The sequence below is a fragment of the Monodon monoceros genome, unplaced genomic scaffold (genome assembly GCF_005190385.1).
Source record: "Monodon monoceros isolate NGI ecotype Baffin Bay Population unplaced genomic scaffold, NGI_Narwhal_1 Super_Scaffold_6, whole genome shotgun sequence".
NCBI classification, from domain to species: Eukaryota; Metazoa; Chordata; class Mammalia; order Artiodactyla; family Monodontidae; genus Monodon; species Monodon monoceros.
The window spans coordinates 95,526,681-95,547,278 of record NW_021703783.1 but is presented as its reverse complement, the minus strand read 5'-3'; the positions used below and the strand labels follow the sequence as shown (position 1 = coordinate 95,547,278).

Sequence of the window (20,598 nt, the reverse complement as noted above, 5' to 3'; positions counted from 1 at the left end):
ACCCCATTCAAATGCAAGGCCCCAGACCTGGTTTGTCTTGGTCTGGAGGTTTTGTTTTGTCTCTCTTCGGTGGGTTTCCGGAAGAGGCTGCTCTCACACATCTCTGGGACGGGAGGGACCCCGAGTGTCAGTGGGGAGATGGATACCCATGACCAGGGCCACACCCTGCTCCAAACAGCAACCCCTCCCGGCACCGAACGCCCCCAAGTTAACAGCCCTGCTGCCCTCCTGTCACGCCGCAGCAAAGCTCCGTTACTTGGACTACTTTGCCAGGCATCCTCTGTAGAAACAAATACATCTTGAAAGAGGCCCAGGACGGAGCAGGCCCCCCCGTGGTGCATGACTGGCCTGGCACCGATCCTCGAGCTGAGCGGACAGTACCACCTCTGCCAACGGTGGTCACGGCCAGAGAGGGGCCCGGGACTCGCCCGTCACAATCCTGGCCACTCCCTCCATGTTCCAACCAGACACTGTCTTCCTATCCTAGGGCTGCTGTAAGGAAGTACACAGACTGGGCAGCTTCAACAACAGAAGTGCATGAGGGTGGGGGGTGGGTCTGGTCTGCCTGTTCTGGGACCACCCGGGCCAGGGGCTGTACCGGCACATTCCAGGCTCTATTCCCAAGGCTGCTCAACTAAAGCATGAATGAATGAATGAATGAATGAGTGACTCATGGCATTTTCACAGCAGTCCCTATAGAAGGCAGCAGAAGAACCACAAGTCTGGCCCATCCTCTCACAGTCACTCCCCCAAATGTCGTTATAACCACACCCTGGGGTGCCCGGGGGCCCAGATGCTCTCCTGAGCTTCCAAGTACCGCCCACAGCGAGGAGTGGGCGGAGGCTCGCATGCATCCCAGCTCCTCCCGGGCAAGCCGTGGGGCGCCTCTCCTCTCTTGTCCTTTCTCCTCATCTGCAAAATGGGATCACAACACGCCCACACCCCACATGCTGCTGTGAGCGCGGAGGAGGGGGAGGCAACCAAAATGAGAAGGAAGAGAAACCACAGCTCCCGCCAGGCCGCCCTACGGTCGGGCTGTGCTCCAGCCTTCCGTGTAGGACCTCGCTTAACCCTCAGGGTCATCAGAGATCCAGCTGCCTCCCCCCCCCCCCCCCCGCCCGCCCTCACTGATAAGGTCCCTGAGGCTCGGTCAGCAGACTCTGGCCTTGAAAGCGAGCAGGACCCCGCGCGGGTTCCTGAGTACGAAACCCTGTTGCTAATCAAGGCCGCTTCTCTGGTCCCGTTAGTCTCGCCCCACGTGGTTTCTTAGCTGCTCCTCCCTTCATTGGCAACTGTTCGAACCTGCCCTTTGGAACTCAGGGAAGGTCCTGGAGGCTGGAGTCTTGCCAACGTGAAACGGGGCGGGGGGGTGGTGGTACAGAAAGGCTTCCGTGCCCAGGAGCCCACAGGGTCCTGCTCGGTTTCAGCCTCAGCCTTCCAGTCCCCAGCAGCGCCGTCCTGAACCCATGAAGGAAACGAGCCGATGAGAAGACCCTGTGGTCCCGCCAGGGATTCTGCAGAACCGTCCTGTTAGCACACCACTCCAGCTGACACGCCCAGGGTGGTAAGTGCCCTCTGCACCCCTCTTTTAATCAGGTGTATCCAAGGGGCTGCGTAAGGAGATAACGTGTCACTGAGACAGCCTGCCTCAGCTTCATGACTTCACCATCCTCTGTGCCCGGACCCCCGGCCTCTATCAGACTTGCCAGGTAGCCACTTGAGAGCTGACCTGGTCCACCTCCAGGGACTTGGGCTCATCCTCTCCTGCAGTCAGCCCCGCATCCCCGCCGCCATCGGCCAAGCGCAGCCAGGGTCACGACCTCCCCTGGTTGTCAACGACATCCAACCACGAGGGTGAGGCCCCAGCAACGTGGCAAGAACCAGGCGAGTGGGCAAGAGAGAGCGGCTCTGAGGTGCAGGACCCAGGCACTGCTCGGGCTGCAGCTCAGGTAAACACCCGGCACACGAAACAGGTCCATCTATAACAGCATCCAAAGACACAGACCTCCCAGGGACACGTCTAACCAAGCAGGCAAAGGCTTGCACACTGAGAACTACGTAACCCCACGGAAGGAAACTAAGGGAGAAAGACCGAAATACATTGAAAGACGTCCGTGTTCATGGCCTGGAAGACTTAACACTGTTAAGACGATACAACCCAATCTCGAAATTCAATGCAATCCCTATCAAAATCCCAGTGGCAATTTCGACAGAAACAAAATGTCCCCCCTAAGATTCATACGGACTCTCAAAGGACCCTGGATAGGCAAAGCAATCTGGAAAAAGAAAGAAGGACAAAGTGGGGGAAATTTACCACAAAGCTGCAGACAGCCTGATGGTGGCATAGGCTAGACACACAGACCAATGGACTAGAATAGAGCCCGAAATACACTCACAGCCGATGGCCAACTGGTTTTCAGCGAGGGGGCCGAGGTCATTCAGTGGGGAATAAAGAGTGGACAGCAAGAGCGGGGGGGGCGGGGGGACATTAACACCACGAGGGCTGGGCCGGCGTCCAGGGCAGGGCCACTCCACTGGTCGCCCGTCCCACCCCGGTAGCTGGTCTTGAGGGAGCTCAGTAAATGCACTGATGAATGACCATGTGCCTGGAAGACCGAACAATTAACGAATAACAATGAACAAACCAGAGAGTTGAGAATCCGGGTTGGAGCACCGAACACCAGAGCCAACAATAAATCCCTCAAAAGTACTCGGGCCCCTTAACACCCACCGACCCATTCCCCTTCCCTGCATCTCTCAGAGCAACGTTTGAAAATTATCCTCTTGACCCCGTGGGTCATAAAATCAGTTCTGAAAGCTGTGACCAGCACATTTCTCTAACGAAATGACACAGAATCAAATAGAAAAAGTCAACGTGCTTCCTGGAGGATACCCCATCCTCCCCCGCAGGTTAAGGATCCCACCTTGGAAACATGCAGGGAAACGGATCCATGATTGGAGGGAGGCAGGACAAGCTCTGAGCTCAGGCTCTGAGCCGCACACTATTTTTTTTAATAGCTTTATTGAGATAGAATTCACACCCCATGCAATTGGCCCTGTTAAAGTGTGCAGTTCCATGGTTTTTGGTATATTCAGAGTTTTGTAACCATCACCACAATCCATTTAAGAACGTTACCATCACTCCAAAAAGAAACTCTGGATCCATCACGAGTCACTCCCATCTCTCCTGCCCACGGCCCCTGTCAATCACGAGTCTAGTTTCTGTCTCTGTGAATTTGCCTACTCTGGACGCTCCATACGAACAGAGGTGCACAACATGTGGCCTTTTGTGTCTGGCTTCTTTCACTGAGCATCATGTTTTCAAGGTTGATCCCTGTTGCAGCCCGTGTCAGTACCTCGCTCCTTTTTATTGCCAAATAATATTCCACTGCATGGATAGGCCACACTGTGTGTTTCCATTCAGCTGCTGATGGACATTTGGGTCGTCTCCGCTTCCTGGCCATCACGAATAATGAGCAGAGACCTGGCATAACCCTTAAACAAACACAAATCTCTTCAGTGGCAACAGTCATACTCTGGTTGTGATCGAGCCAGCCAAGTGTTTACGAAAAGGATGTTCTTTTCTTCTGAGGGGTTTTCAAAACAAGAAAATTAAAAGCAGCCTGCACGTAGGGCTCTCAGAAAGAAAAGCTAAATAATCATTGTAGAAATGTGTCCTTGCCACGGGGCCTGAGCAGAAAATAAAACAAAACCAAGCCGAGCTGCACACAGTAAGATTGAAATTGTGTGCAGCTCCAACAAAATTTCAAATCATTAAAATCTCATTATACTAATAATATGTTTTCTAGATCAACTTAACTGAAACACTCTCTTCCCCTAACAAAGTGCAGACACCCTCAGCAGCAGCGGCAGCTCAGGGGGTTTGAGGATATGGACGCGCAGTTCCCGGGGCACCGTCTTCCGTCCCATCCCTGCACCTGTGTGCAGCCTGGACCCAATCGGCCAACTGGCAGAAATGACACTGACTGGGCTCTGGCTCCTGAGTTCCCATCCCTTCACTTGATTTCTTCTCTCAAGTTTTCTTAGATGGAAGCAACTATCCAAATAGGTCACGATGGTCTTATTATATTTTATTATTTCTGTCCAGTTACCACCAGCCCATGGCCTTCTCTTTCTGCACCTCTTCTGTATTTGATGGATAAAGTGGGGAGTGGCCGTAATGGTAACGATGATGAGAATGACGGCTAACACCTATGTAGAGCTTATTACGTGCCTAACCCAGGCATTTTCCCCAATTTTTACAATTACAATTTTCAAACGTATAGAAACATGTAAAGAACCGGACCGTGAACGCCTGTACACCCACTGCCTGGGGTGTACCACTAACATTTTTCTGTAACTGTTTCATTATGTATCCATCCATCCCTCTGTCTACCCAGGAATCTATCTGTATTAGTTGCCTGGGGCTCCCTTAACCAATGACCACACAGGCAGCGGCTTAAAGCAATATAAATTTATTATCTTAGAGTTCTGGGCTCAGAAGTCCAAAATAGGTTTCATTGGCTAACATCAAGTTGTCAGCAGAGCTGTGCTCCTTCTGGAGGGTGGAGGCGGAATCTGCTTCTTGGTTTTTCCAGCTTCTAGAGGTGCCAACGTTCCTTGGCTTGAGGCCCTGCATCACTCCAACCTCCGTTTCCATCGACACACCTCTCTCCCTTACACTGACCTCCTGCCTCCCTCCTGTGAGGACCCTATGCCCACCTGGATGATCCAGGATCATCTCCCCATCTCAGGTCCTTCACTTAATCACATCTGCTAAGTCCTTTTTACCACATTAAGGTGATGCAGTCACAGGCGCTGGGTACTGCGATGTGGACATCTTTGGGGCCCTGCCACACCATTTTAATTTTTATGTATTTCAAAGTAAACTGCAGACAGGGATACCTCTCCCCCTGAATATACACATCACTAGCTAGAGTACAGTGTTTATTTATAATCCTTTTCTTCTTTCTAGTTAAAATTTGCATACATTGAAGTGCACATTCAAGGGGTTTTGACAAATGCGTGCCCCTGTGTCTCTTAAACCCCTATCAAGATAGAGGACAGGGGCTTCCCTGGTGGCGCAGTGGTTGACAGTCCGCCTGCCGATGCAGGAGACGCGGTTCGTGCCCCGGTCCGGGAGGATCCCACATGCCGCCGAGCGGCTGGGCCCGTGAGCCATGGCCGCTGAGCCTACGCGTCCGGAGCCTGTGCTCCGCAACGGGAGAGGCCGCAACAGTGAGAGGCCCGTGTACCGCAAAAAAAAAAAAAAAAAGATATTGGACATTTTGAGTCACAGAAGATTCTGTCCTGCCCCTCCGCAGCCAGGCCCCATCCCACTCCAGAGGCGACCAGCAGCGATTAGCTGCGCCCATCGAGAGCTCCTTCTCCTGAGGAACGGAGTCACAGCATGTGCTCCTTGGGTCTGGCTTCTGTTGCTGGCACAGCAGTTTTGAGTCACTGTGTCGCGTGCGCTGGTACCTGCTGCTTCTCAAGGCCCAGCAGCCCCGCCCACCTCTCCATTCTCCTGTTGATGGGCAGCTGTCTCCGGGTCTTAGTTATCCTGAGTAAAGCTGCTATGAACGTTCTGCTACAAGGCTTCGTATGGACACAGGTTTCTATGTCTCTTAACTAAGTATCTCAGACTGGAATTGCTGGGTCACAGGGAGGATGTATGTAGGTTTAGTTTTTCGAGCAACTACCAAACTGACTTCCTGAGTGATGGCACCACCGTAAACCCCTCCCCCCCCAGCGTGTATGAGCGTTCCAGTTCCCCCACATCCTCGCCGAGTCCCGGCGGGATCATTTCAGCCACGCTGGCAGGTGTGGAGTATGTCCCCCTGCTTCTAATCTGTGGTTCATTCCCCAGGCGGCTAACGACGCGGAGGCCAAGGGCTTTTCCAGACGCATGTGGGTCATTGGTGCATCTTCTCTGATGGAGCGTCTGTTCAAACCTTGATTCTTTTATCGTGTTGTCTTTCTATTATTGGTTGAAGGGGTCCTTTATATATCCTCGACACCAGTCCTTTATCAGACATGTATTTTGAAAATTGGGATAATGGCGATTTGTAATAAGAAATATATATGTTTGATCTTCATCCGAATTCCTGGCCCTAGCTCCTGAAACCCTAGGCATTTCCTAAGTGATGGGAGTGATAAAGATGTCTTATGTGAATGAGGTAACTTTTGGAAAGCCCCTAGGTAACCTAAGGATGGAGGCTGGTTGCCAGGGGAACCAACCATGTGATTAGGGAGTTGGTACTTTCCAGCCCTCCCCCAAACTTCCAAGGGGGAGGGAGGGGCTAGAGATTGATTTGGGCAATCTCTCATGGCCAATGAATTAATCAATCGTGCCTACTAATGAAGCCTCCATAAACGCCCAGAAGGACTCGGTTCAGAGAGCCTCTGGGTCGGTGAACAAAGGAGGTACTGGGTGAGTAGGGTGCCCCTTTCCCCACACCTCGCCCTGTGCATCTCTTCCAGCTGCCTGTTCCTGAGTTCTATCCTTTTATGATGAACCGGTAACCTAGTGAGTAAAATGTTTCTCCGAGTCCTGTGAGCCGCTCTAGCAAATTAATCAAACCCAAGGAGGGGGTCATGGAAACCTCTGATTTATACCCAGTCGGTCAGAAGCACAGGTAGTAAGTAACCTGAACTTGGGATTAGCATCCGAAGTAGGGGGCAGTCTTGTGGGACTGAGTCCTTAACTTGTGGAATCTGATGCCATCTCCGGATAGATAGTGTCAGAACCGAACTGATACTGGAGTCAGAGAATTACTTGGTGTGGACAAAAAACCCACACACGTCGGCATTGCTGTCAGAATCACAGCTGGTGATCAGAAGTGGAATTGGTACCCGAATCATGGGAATATTTTCTCCCATGCTCTCGCCTGATCAGGCCCAGCTGAGCTTACATCATTTATTTAATAACTCACTCAATTCCCCGATAACCCTATGAGTTAAGTACTCTTCACAGAAGAGGAAACTGTGGCTCAGGTAGTGCCTTCCCCCAGGTCAAAGCCCCAGAGTGCAGCAGGATGAGTTGTAACCCTCAAAGGTGGGTCCCAAGTTCAGTGGCCGTAACCACTGCACGCTGCCTCTTGCTCACTCAGCAAATACACAAAGGCCACGTTAAGTGGCCGAGAGCATTTCTTATCATCTCTGCAGAAGAGATGACGACGCCCCGGCTGGGGGACCCAGGCTAGCGGGAGATAGTCACAGAGCCTACCACCTCTGGCAGGAAGGCACAGGACGTGGTGGGTGATCGGGCAGCGCAGGGCCCCCACCTGCTGGAGGCTGACATTTAAGCCGATGGGGCAGAGGGAACAGCACACGTGAGGGCCCCCGAGCCAAGGAAGACGGAGGAGACTGGCCGAGAGCTGGGCAGGCAACGGAGGACCAGCGGGGACCTGGACCAGGTCCCGGAGCAGCACCAAGTCGCCGGGGTTCTGTTTTCTTTCTGCAAATGCCAACGAGTCCATTTAGCACAGTCTCCTCGGGAGGACCTTCCTCCCACCAGGGCTGAGTGCATCTCAAATGCCAGGAATGATAATGACTTTACTGTGAGCCAGCTGGGAAGCCTACTCGCATTTGAATCACTGTTCCAGTTGACAAGGTTGGTGGCAATTAAGAACCAAAGCTGCCAAGGTTTTAATCTCACCGGCCAGCGACTGGCCAGCTGGCCTGCGGAGTGACCTCCTGCAAAGGACTTCACTTCTCTGGGCCTCTGTTTGCTCTTCTGCAAAATGGGAATAACCACGCAGTACCCACTTCTCGGCTTTGGGTGGGGATTAAACGAGTGAGGTTAGCGCCGTGCCTGGAACACCACGGGTGCCAACAAGCCTCGGCCATGAGCACGACCACTGTAGACTCCAGTCTGGGTGGTTTTGTTTTGTTTTGTTTTTTCTTTTAACTTTTCCCTCACTGCTTCTTAGTTGATCATCTATTAAGCTTGTATATATCACGTATGGATTCGTTCAGGTCTTACTTTGAAAGATAATATTAATTTTCAAAACAAGAGAAAATAGAGGGATGAAGACACTTCCAGTGAGGTTTTGGGAAAGACGTCCCTCAAAGTCCATTTATACCAACAATGAATTTCGAACACCACAAGCACGGTGTCCCCTTCCCCAGCCTGCTCAAAGGATGCTCTGTCCGCATACTTACAGCAGCGCCTGGATGGTTCTAGCAGACTCCACGGTAATGGGAGAAGCAGCAAACAATGAGGGCGGCTGGGCTTCCATCGAACCAGACAGCTGCTTCCGGGAGTGCTGGGTTTGAGCAAGCCCTAGGACTTGGGAAATGTTCCGCCCCTCTTTAGCTTATTAATCACTTAATATTGGAGTAAAAGCTAGATCCTTTGGAACTGTAATTTTTCAAATGAAAGTAGGAAAACGCCTAAGTTATGAAAATAACAGGTGTCACCTATTAAGATGGTCTTACTTGTGGAAACCAACATTCCTGACCCGCTCTGCTTTACTAGCAGGTAAAGGCTCAAAGACCCAGACCAAGGACAATCATCTCAAAACACCTAAGCTTAACGAGCAAGCATTCAACTGCTAACTAACGTGCAAGCGTAAGAAACTGCTCAGATTTGCCTAATGTTCTGCTTCCTCAGGCTGCTGACAAGGACAGAGGCCGAGGTGGGTGAGGTAGGCGAGGATGCCTGCTGAGCTGGTGTCACACTCCAGGACCACCGCGTCCCAGTTCAAATGCCTGCTGCTCTACAAACGCAGGAACTTCCGTTTCTCTGCAGTGCACGCCAAGGGAGCGTGCACAGTGCTTCCTGGTCACAGTGGTCCAGGACAAGAAGTAGGATCCCAACATTCCCAGGATGCAAATAATTTAAAGTATTTGTGTCACTCTGTTACCACCCGCCAACTAGCGCCTTCATGAGACACAATGTGAAAGAAGCAGCCAGAGCTGTCGACATGATACAGGACCAGAGTGAGAAGAGGTTTCTATTCTGGGGATGACAATCAGTCAGCAATTAGCCCTCCCATATACACGGCAGGCTTGACTAATTACTCCCAGTGTTCTTTACCCCCCCACCCCCCATCCAGATGCAGCCTCAGAATCCTTCTTAACACAGTGGCAGGCAGCCATTATCGGTCGAGCTCTCTGGTGGAAACGGTTTGCCAGCCCTGCCCTACCACTAACCAGCTCTGTGTCAATATCTCACTTGTCAACATTATCAATAACTAACACTTACCGAGCACTCAATTGCTGATAAGACCTTCATCACATTTTATCCCCACATCACCTAAGTGCCACGTGATCCACGTGGGCTGGTCAGGCAAAGAGGCTGAGAGAGGTGGAGTAACAGACCCACAGAGCAGGGATGGGAGCCGAGACCCGGCTCCACCCACCGGTGTGTAGCCTCCCTCAGAGACATGCTGCCTTTCTGGAAAACAACGAGCCCTCGTGGGCTCGGAGACACAGAGCTGATATCACCCCCACATTTCCCCGCCTCACAAGTGAGGAAGTGAGGCCCCAAAGCTTTAACACTCAGAGGGCGAAACACATAGCAGCAAAAGGGGATTCCACGGCCTGACACCCAGAGGAAGTAGAAAACGAAAGGACCACTGGTTTCCCAGGGCCGATCACGTGACACTTTGGTGCCGTGAGCCCCAGAGACCAGTGATGCCGGAATCTGCTGCTCATTCCATTTCTTCTTTTAACCTTTAATGTTACCAAGAAGCAGCATCTCCAGCCATAAAAAAGAATGAAATAATGCCATTGGCAGCAACGTGGATGGACCTAGCGATGATCTTACTAAGTGACATAAGCCAGACTGAGAAAGACAAATGCCAGGTGATATGGCTTATACGTGGAATCTAAAATAAAAGGATATAAATGAACTTTATTTACAAAACAGAAAGAGTCTCGAAGACATAGAAAACAAACTATGGTTACCAAAGAGGAAGGCGGCAGCAGGGGGGAATAGAGATAAATTGGGAGTTTGGGATTAACATATACCCACCACTATATATAAAATAGAAAATCAACAAGGACCTACTGTATAGTATAGGGAACTATATTTAATATCTTATAATAACCTATAATGGAAAAGAATCCGAAAAAGTGTGTGTATATATATATATGTGTGTGTGTGTGTGTGTCTGTATATATATATATATGTGTGTGTGTATATATATATATATAGCTGAATCACTTTGCTGAACACCAGAAATTAACACATTGTAAATCAACTATACTTTAAAAAAAAAATAGTAGCATCTCAATGAGGCAAAAGCCACCAAAAGCTTCTAGAATTGATTGTAGTTCGTGTTTACATTCTTTTACCCCAACAGCACTGAGTACAGACTAGCAGGTTAACACCACTAGGCCAACATATGTTTACAAGGTACTCTTAGACTTACTAATATGTTTCTTCAGCCTCTACATAATATAGAAAATAATAAATATACTCAATAGGAAGTAAAGCCATTTTTCATCTGAAACCTAAAAAGTCAAGTGTACGGCTAATGCAAGGAGAAAATGTGCTTTCTTTGGGTACCTCTTTCCTACGATGGAAAATAAGAAAACAGCTGGGTAAAGGGACCTGCCCTCTGCCAACCACAACAGGGGAGAAATCAATCACATAGAGCATTTAAAATCCGCTCACAACAGGCGCTTACCCACTTACATCTTCTAGCCATCCCTTAATTATTCTGACGACTGGACAGGGAACGCGAGGGTAAGCAACTTCGGGATGTGTGATAAATATTAATTCCATGGGGTGGAAACAGGAATTCAAAGGTGAGCTCCTCTAACGAGTGTGAAGTTGCCAAGGCGACCTGACTCTCTGGGACCACGCAGGTATAACCAAGATGCTAGGAGGACCACAGAGAGTTAGCTGTTCCTGAAAGGTAAGGAACATAAGGTCATCACTCCGGGTCCAGTGTCACCATTCCCATTCTCTACTGAAGCAAAATTTCCGAGAGATTTCAGTAGATGGCCAGGAAAAAAAGCCCAGTGTGGGACACGCTGACGTGCCTACGTGTTTCTCTCTGAAATGCCCCGGGTGCATCTGGACAACGGTGGAACAAACAAGGAGAAGTGCTGGATTTGAAGATTATAATCGGAATAGTAATCAAAGGAAACTCGACAAAGCCACACCAAGCCCCTGAAAGCCACCTCCTCTCAGCCAGAGACAGGAAAACAGAACAGTGGTTTCCAGTGACTTCCTCAGGACTGCATTACAGGAGTCGACAGACTGTACCTCCCTCTCTGACCAAGAGCAGCCCCCACGGACAGAGGCAGCCCTGTTCAAAGAAGACGCCTTAGGGTTTGCAGCAAGAAACACGGCAGGGTCTGCAGAGAACCTCACAGCCCGCTGGATTCAAATAGGACCTACACTGACTTCTCTTCCCATAGAACATTCTAGAACCCATCGTGTACATGGCCCCGGTCCCTCACCTGCTCACCTCCCTCCCCTTCTTTCCAGCCACCCTCTTTCCCTTCTTGTAAGTTAGGAGTCCAACCCACCTTAACCGTGATGGGTAGTCAACTTCCTGAGGGTAGATCATCAAGAGGATCACGTGAGCAAAGAGGGACTGGAAAGGCAAAGAATCCCCAAAAAGTCCCACCTCCCTGGCCAAAGGAGACCAAACTCATTACAAATCCTTTCCCTACATCTTGCAGCAAAGAAGGATACTATCCCATTTTTATTTTCAAAAGTAAGTGGGAGGGTGTGCTGAGATCTGCTTAAAGAGGATGTGGAAATCACCTCGAAGTCTCTATGTGCCCAGAAAGTTCTCTATGCAAACACCCCAAACAGCCAGAACTCTACGCCTCCCCAGGTGCCTCGGCCCCAAGAGTAACTAAGTGGGAGCAGGGTCAGGGGCCTGGAGAACCGGCCCTCATCTAATCTGTTTCTATGCAGTTCCTTCCATCTCAGAGTGGCCTCTGGGTTGCTACCTCTGCATCTCACCCTGCAGCTGTCGCCTCCTCACGCCTCAGGAATCCTGCTGCTCCCAGCCCAGCACACTGCCTCCAGGAAGCCCGCCCTGCCTGCACCTACGCTGGAGCTGCTTCCCTGCCAGTCACCGCGCTCCCGTCCATTCGACACCGGCCTCTCTAAAGTAGCTGAGATTGGTAACTGGTGCCCACTGCTCCCACGTGCGGGGATGACAGGGCCCAGTGACCGCTCCAGCTTGCCCCAAGGCTGACCACGGCCCACACACCACACCACAGTCCGGCCACTCTGAACGGCCTGCACTTCCCCAGCGGGACTAGCTGGGGTCTCCTCCAGGGCCCCTCCTCTTCTAATTCCTAGCCAGTCTTTACACGCAACCGGGGGACCACTTCCTCTAGCCAGAACCCAGAACCCCCAAATCCCGGATGTGTGTCTCCCCTGGGTGTCCATCACCACACCGGCCTGCCCCCTCCTCACAGCACCCACAGGCTCCTAAGGACAGGCCTGGCCCAGGTCACCGCCTGCCACCAGCCCCCAGCCTGCCAGGCAAAGATTCTTTTCCCTGTGTCCTTAGGTCTTCGGAGCTAACGGGCACCTCCTCCCTCTGCCGTCCTGGGACGGGGCCGAGTGGGCCTTCACCTTCTCCTTCCTATCTACCACTCGAAACAATTATGTTTTATCTTTTTTTTTTTAATTTTTATTGGAGTATAGTTGATTTACAAGGTTGTGCTGAAGCAGTTATGGAGGGTTTGATTGCACTTACTTCGAACCTTCACGGAAGTTTTCCATTTCTTCTCACTCTCCATCTCCAGAGAGGGATGTCTGCCAAGGACATCGCATCTCCCCCCAGGACCCCCACTCACCAGGTGACTCCATGTTTGGACCACACCTGCCTGGAACCGGCTGCCCCAGCCATGTGTGCCCGGCCTAGTGTGCCCGGTCCGGGGGAGCCGTGCGGATTCTCCCCCTCGAGAAACTGAGTTGAGAGCCCCAGGCACCGCGCGGAGAACAGGTTCACGGGGTGGCGGGGGAGGCTCTGGGGGGCATTTCCAGACCCTGGCAGTCGAGGGCCCCGAGGAGCTGCCCCACGCCCTGAGGCTGGTCAACCTCCTCCTGGCTCTGGAGACACCTCAGGAAAGAAACACCAGGTTTCCCCACCTCGGCACGGTTATCGGACATTGTGTGTGGCTGTCCAGTGCGCTATGGGATGTTTACCAACATTCCTGGCCTCCAGGCACTAGATGTCACTAGCATCCCCACCCCAGCCAAGATGAGACACTGGCAATGTCCCCTGGGGGCAAAATCATCCCCACCTGAGAACCACTGGTTTAAACTGCCATGAAGTGGCTACGGGGCAAGGTTGTGTTTCCTCAACTGTAAAATGAGGGGAATACCTGAGTCACTGTGCTGTACGCCCGCACCGAACACAACACGGTACATCAACTATATCTCAATAAAAAATTTTAAAAATACTGATATATTTTATCCTATAAATAATCAATAAATAGATAAATGAATCAATAATAACATGAGGGGAAAAGTCCCACCTTGCAGGCACCTCTGTCCAGGTACTCTTATTACAGAGCAGTGTTGAAGTGGGATGGTATTTGGGGACAACACGGCATCTACGCAGCTGATCACTCGAGAGGACGGGGAGAACCGAAGGGAACGCACAGGGGTTAACACTGTGGTTTAAACTGAGATTCTCTCCTGGAAGTTATTTAAAGCCCACAAAAGAAACTTAATACCTTCAGCCCTCGGTTCAAGGTCGCAGCCCACTGGTGTCTCTTTAGACACCAAAAAATTCATGAGGTTTCAGTCAATACCTTGCTCATTTACCTCCATTTCTGCCTCAAGTGCTCGGAAGACGAGCCGGGTCAAGAGAACCAGAAGACAAGCCGCAGAGAGGGAGAAAGTGTTTGCCAAAGACACATCTGGCAAAGGTTTTGTATCCAAAATATGCCAAGAAGTCCTAAAGTTCAACTAAAAGAAATCAAACTTGATTAGAAAATGGGCCAAAGATCTGAACAGACACTTCACCAAAGAAGAGGCACAGATGGCACATGAGCCTAGAAAAAGACACTCCACGTCGTAAGTCATTAGGGAATGAGAAGCAAAAACTGCTCTAAAAAATATATTTACAAAAAAAAAAAAAAAGCTATGGACATCAAGGGGGGAAAGGGTGGGGGGATGAACTGGGAGATTGGGATTAACATATATACACTAATATGTATGAAATAGATAACTAACAAGAACCTGCTGTAAAAAAAGTAAAATTAAATCAAATTCAAAAAAACTAAAAAGGCTTCCCTGGTGGCGCAGTGCTTGAGAGTCCACCTGCCGATGCAGGGGACTCGGGTTCGTGTCCCGGTCCGGGAAGATCCCACATGCCGCGGAGCGGCTGGGCCCGTGAGCCATGGCCGCTGAGCCTGCGCGTCCCACAACAGTGAGAGGCCCGCGCACCACAAAAACAAAAGCAAAAACAAAAAAAAGCGATCAGGGAACAGGAACGTCCTTAATGCTTGCTTTCCTCGGAAAAGCAGGAGGGGCAGAGCCTCCAGGCTCGGCTGTGGCAGGTTTGGCGCTGTGCAGCCCGGTGCCGGTCACTGGTGTCTGGGCAGAGGGCGGAGGCCAAGGGCAGGCAGGGGCCTCTCATACAAATGGGTGGAGTGGACCCCATCCCGCCCCTCCATCCAGGGCCTCCCCGTCCCAGAGCTGGCCGCCCGCCTCTAAGGACTTCACACAGCAGCTGGGGCATCCGTCGCTGGGGCGCCCCCTCGCCCCCCTCCTGGCCCGCTGGACCTGTGCGGCTGTCACCCGTGGCCACCAGGGGGCCCTCGTGGGGAGTTTTCCTCTGCGCCTGCTCTGTGCAGCTCCAGTAAAACCGAACCACTTTAATGAGTGGCTCTTAACAGTCCCCAGGCCTCCTAAGGGGAGCTTTGGGGTTTTTTAAGTGTTCCTTGCCACTTTTCCCAACACCCCACAGTTCGTCACAGTTCCGTTTTCTAAACCGGGCCGACACATGACACGACTTGGTTCCCTACCATAGGACATCAGCGTTAGTCCACGGGCACTTCCTGCATGGGTTCCTCCAAACCTCAGGACACATTTCCTAACATGACCTCCCCTGGAAGGTGACAGGACATTCACCCCAACGCGTCCCTCCGTGCCTCTCACAGCCACAAGTTCTGCCGACCCGGGAGGGGGCGAATGCCCCCGGCGCCCCCAGATCTCTAACTTCTCGGCAATGCCGACCTCGTCCCCCACCCACGCTCCTGAGTTCACCGTGGACTTTCTAACAAAAAGGAAACGAAACCCACTGCGCAGCTGGCAGCGCCCGGCACACCTCGAAGCCTCCTCGTCTGATGGGTCCCTGGCAGGCAAATGAGCGTCTCCCCACAGGGGCCCGAGCTGGGCCAGGAACTGCTCCAGCTGTGAACCACATGAATGGCAGGGAGGGCAGGTTGCCAAGGCAACGGGCCCGCAGGGATACTGGCAATTCTCAATCACTGAGGACCTCATTCTCCAGCCTTCACACCTCGGCCTCCCGCTCCTGACTCCTTCCCCACTTCCCAGAAGACCAGACAGAAGCCACCGAGCCCTTCCAAGGCCAGTCCTCCCTGAATTCCTGCGTGTGAGCCCAATTCGTGTTTGTGACCTTCTGTTTGTATGGGGGGACCCCTGAGGGTGCCAGGCACCCCAATCTTGAGAAACGAGGCAGGGGACCCAGCTGACTCACACACCAAAGCAACAACAGCTGGGACTTCCCTGGCGGTCCAGTGGTTAGGGCTCGGGGCTTTCACTAGCGAGGGCGCTGTACTATGGAAGCATCTCTCTCCTGCTGTTTCTGTGCCTATTTTATTCATCACAGGATGACTCTGACTATTGGGATTCTTGTTATACTTAAATTAAAGCAGACTGGCCCTCGATTTTCTAGGCGTTGGCTAGCTCATGAAGGCAAGGGCAAGCACGTCGCTTTGGAGCTTGGGGCCGGTCCATGAGTTCAGGAATGTGCTCTTCGTATTTCAAGAGCACATTAAATGTCACCTATAAAAAGCTGTCATCTCCGGGACATTCTGATGACTTGCTATTCTGTGAGAGATTGCTTTCCTGGTTGCTTCAGGTCTCAACCCAAACACCACCTGCTCTGAGACCTTCCGTGGGCATCCGTGTGATTGCACTGTTACATCTTCCTCCTAGCACATATTATTACAGCATGATTGGTCTGTTTTATTTATTATTACGACTGATTCCCTGTTCCATGAAAGCGAGGGCCTTATCTATCTTTTCTTCCTAGGGTCTCACAGCAGGCAATGAATGAACTGGAAAGAGTATGACATTTGTGTTTATAATTGTCGTAAGGTGTAAAGAGGAACTGAAATGACTTTGGTGAGGGCGACGAGGACCGCACATCAGAGAGGCAGCTGGAATGATCGAGGGAAGGGTGAAGGCCATTTACCATCTTTTCGGAGGTGCGACTTGAAAGAGATTAACACAAGCCAGTTTGGATCCTAAACGTCAGGTTTCAGAGAGGAGGGGCTCATTTGCTTGGAACAACTTGTTGACTGAAAAAACTGCACAACCTGCAAGTTGAGAATTATGTTTTATTCGGTGGACAAAACTGAGGACTTAAGCCCGGGACACAACATCTCAGATAGCTCTGAGGGACCGCTCCAAAGAGGCAAAGGAGGAACCAGGATATGTAGAAGGTTTTCGCAACAAAGACCAGGTAATCAGAGCATCAAAAGATTACGGTTAATTAAAGAAAACCAGATATCTCAAGGAATTTAGCACTTTTCTGTGTACGGGAAGATGCAAGGGTCTGGGCTCACTGAAATCATTCCTTTGATGTGCACCTCAGCTACCTGCATCCTGTGCTTTCTCATCCCGAGTCCCCTCGGGATGCGGGGGGTGGGGGGGGTGGGGGGGTGGCTGCAGTGCCTGAGGGCTTGGCAGTTCTTGTTTCCACCCTGAATTTCCTCAGGGTTCACCTTCTGGGATGGTTGTAGGGGATCAAAGGCTGCAACATCCTTTGTTTACCGATAAGGCAGGCAACATTTTTTCACTGATAAACTAAAGGTGAAAGGCCCTGCCCTCATGGAACTGAATCATCTAATTTGGTAAAAGCATCCCTGGTGGGAAATGCATAGGCACCCCTCCCCCCAAACACACACACACACACACATCCCTGGGTGGAAAGTGTGTGGGAGTACACACATCCCTAGAGGTAAAGCATCACGGGTATCCCTAGGAATACACACCTCAATGGGAGAAATTAATACGGGGACACGTGTGCCTCGCAAGTATGTCCTTGGGGTACACACACGTCCCTGGGGGGTACACTCATCCTCCGGGTACAGGAAGACTTTCTAAAGCACAGGTCAGGCTCAGGTGGTTCAAGGCAGCGGTCCCCAAACGTTTTGGCACCAGTGACCGGTTTCGTGGAAGACAATTTTTCCGCGCACGCGGGGAGGGGGAAGGGATGGTTCACACGCTAATGCGAGCGACGGGGAGAGGCTGATGAAGTGCCGCCGCCGGGACGGACCGAGGGCTCACTCTGCCTTTTGTTCTACACGTTTGAGCCCTGGGCCCAGGCCCAGTTCCTAACAGGCCGGGGACCGGTACCAGTCCGCGGCCCGGGTGTTGGGGACCCATGGTTTAAGGAACTCACTGCACACCCCTGACTCCGGATCCTCTCTCGTCTAATGTCCTGCCTGAGGCCAGCTCCCACCAGCCTGTTCACAGCCACCGCAGTATAACTCACCCTCTTACCCACAGGGAATCTGGCCCAGGGGAGGAATCTCTGGGCCAGAACAAAGGAAAAATTCAGTAATGCGGCCCTGGGAGAGGCCCAGGAAACAGCCGGATTTAAAGAACACAATCTAGAGGCCGTAAGTCACATCCCTCACAACTCTAAGAAAACTTTTAAAAGGTAAGAGGTGGTAGGAAGTTTTTGAGAATCATTTTCGTGGACACGTGGAGTCAAAAATGGAGGGGGCTCCGTAGTCCTTGCCGGTGGGCCTCGCAGCCTCCGGCCTGCCCGCTCGGCATCCCTTTCCTTCCTCCCCTCCCCGGGGCTGGGGCCGCATCCCGGGCAGAGCACCGCACCACGAACACCAGCGGGCCCCGGGCCTTGCCCGCTCAGCACTGGTGCCCAATAAGTGCTCATAGAGTGAGTGGCCACAAGGGTTGAACGAGCTGGGCGGGGAAGGGGGCTCAAGAAACGGCGACTCAGACGGCGGTGGGCACGGGCCTGTCCTCCGCGAACCGGGGACTCGCCCCACATTTGCTCAACATCCTGCCCTCAGCAGGAGCTGACGATGCGCGTTTAGATGGCGCCGGGAGCCCCAAAGGGGCTCGACGAGCCGCCGGGGAAGGGAGGTGGCCAGGCTCGCGGCTGGTTCCCGGCCGGCGTTTAAAGGTCTCGGAGGAGGAACGAGCGAGGGTCATGGGCTGTCCCGAAGGTCACGACTGCGCGCTGCGCGGGCCGGGCGGGTCTCGGGCCGCGTGGTCCCGGCTGCCACTCAGTCGGGTCCCGGCGGGACTCGGGGCGGCGTGCGCGCGGGCGCGGGCGCGGGCGCGGTCGGCCACCCGCCTGGGCCCGCGGGGCGGGGCGCGGCGCGTGCGCGGCAGGAGGCCTGCGGCCGGCGCACTCACCCTCCTTGGCCTTCTTCTTCCTCGCCAGCGTGCCGCCCAGCTTGCCCAGGAACGACTCGTCCTTCTTCATCCTGTGGGGCCGCAGGGCGGGCGAGCGCAGCGGCGCGGAGGACATGGGGCACGCGGGAACCCCGGCAGCCGGGCGCGGGCGCAGCGCGTGTGGGAGCCGCCCTGGTCGCCGCCGCCGCTCGCCCCGGGGAGTGGCCGGGAGGGCGCGGCCCCAGCGCCGGCCCCCGCCCCCCGCCCGCCCCTGGCCCTGCGGAGCCCGCCGCCAGAGGTCTGCGCCGTCTCGGGCTCTGCGGTCACCGCTTCCAGCCCGCGGGCCGTCGGCCGTTCCCACGGTGCGCGTCACACTCTCAGAGTGAAGCGGTGGTTCCGCTCCCAAGTGCCGCCGCCGGGACGGACCGAGGGCTCACTCTGCCTCCTTTTGTTCTACACGTTTGAGCCCTGGGCTCAGCCGGCTCTGGTGTCCGTACCCGGGCCCCGCGGGGCAGCGAGGCAGCCAGGGCCACCACCTTTGCGCAGCCGATGTGCATCAGATAACCGCCCAGATAGGTCATTTCACTTGCTGAGCTTTTACCCACAGCCAGGCTTGGGGCTGAGGGAACACTTGTGACCTATCCCCGCCCTCTAGAAACCTGCAGTATGGTGGGCAATACCCGCATATAGTACCCTGTCCTAGGGGAGATCAGGACGTTTCCCTAAGAGGTGATGTGGCGACACAGGAAAGAGCCCTGCTATGGAATCAGGGGTAGGTATTCAGGCGGAGGGAAAAGCAGGACCAGAGGGGACAGTGTGGGAGCTCCAGGGAGGAGAGAGACAAGAGGACAAGGCAGGCCCTGTAAGTGCTGGAAGGCGGGGAAGGGGTTTAAGGTGGAGGTGACGTGGTGGATCCGGGTTCTACAAAGTGGACTCTGGGTGACGTGTGCCCGTGGGCAGGGAAGGAGTAAAGCCAGAGGCAGGGAGACCAGTTCCGAGGTCCCTGTGACTTAGGAGGGACGTGAACGGTTTCTGGAGACGCTCATAGGTGGAACGAGCCCCAGGCTTGGCGTGGGAAGAGTTAAGGCTGTTTCCCGCTGGGCCCAGCAGGCCGGGTGGGGTCCTTCACCAGCAGATAAGGACTATCAGAGGAGGTCAGCTGGGGAGGAGCCGGGGAGTCTAGGTCCACACGTGTGGTTAACAGGGTTTTCCACCTCCCTTGGGCTGGCTCATTGCCCCACAGCACTCTGTAACTCCTCCAGTTCCCATCAGCAAAGGTTTCTGTTGGCCGAGCGGTGCCAGGGCTGTCCTCCTGCAGGGATGCACTGACCACAGGGGCAGAGCCTTGCCCTCCAGGAGCTGGTGATCCAGGGGAACGTGCACGCCCCGAAGTTAGGAACCCAGCGAGGTGGGAGGGGAGCAGGAGAAGGAGAAGGTGCGGGAGATGAAGGGACACAGATGCCCCTATTCTCTCGAGGGAGAAGATTCAGAACGGAAAGGGAGAATGCCAGGGAGGACGCAGGCACCCGGGAGATGGGAGGGAAGCCAGGGTTGCAGGCTGCCCTGTGTGACTAGGTGAGCGGGTGAGGCCATGAGATCAGTGAGCCCGCACAAGGAACCCTGAGCCGCTGAAGGGGTCTGAGCAGAGGGCTGGTGCAGAGGATGGTTGAAGCAAAACCCCCGGAAGCTACTGAAACGGGCGAGGCCAGAGTTGCCCGTGGCAGAGGGAAGGAAGAGATAAGAATGAACTTTCAGGGACTTCCCTAGCGGCCCAGGGATTAAGACTCTGTGCTTCCACTGCAGGGAGTGCGGGTTCAATCCCTGGTGGGGCAACTAAGATTCTGCATGCATGCTGCGTGGTGCAGCCAAAAAAAAAAAAAGAAACCCAAAACAAAAACAATGAACTTTCAGGGCTTGCAGACCACAACATGTGGGGAATAATTGGAGGCTGGGTTTAGGGACAGTGAAGGGTCAGAGGGCTCTGAGGCTTCTCACCAGCATGGCCTGATTTGGGATGTCACTAACCACTCTGGGAAAAACAC

The 20,598-nt window shown here is 53.2% G+C and overlaps 1 protein-coding gene across 1 annotated transcript in view; it reads right to left on the bottom strand.

Moving 5' to 3' along the window:
• The window catches only part of PARVB (parvin beta), a 114,508-nt gene extending 95,736 nt beyond the window's left edge, over nt 1-18,772 (bottom strand). Inside the window, exon 1 of the mRNA XM_029205595.1 lies at nt 18,578-18,772. Within this exon, the coding sequence (XP_029061428.1) occupies nt 18,578-18,692 (115 nt within the window). The 5' untranslated portion in view covers nt 18,693-18,772. The remainder of the gene's footprint in view (nt 1-18,577) is intronic.
• Between the last annotated feature and the right edge of the window lie 1,826 nt (nt 18,773-20,598).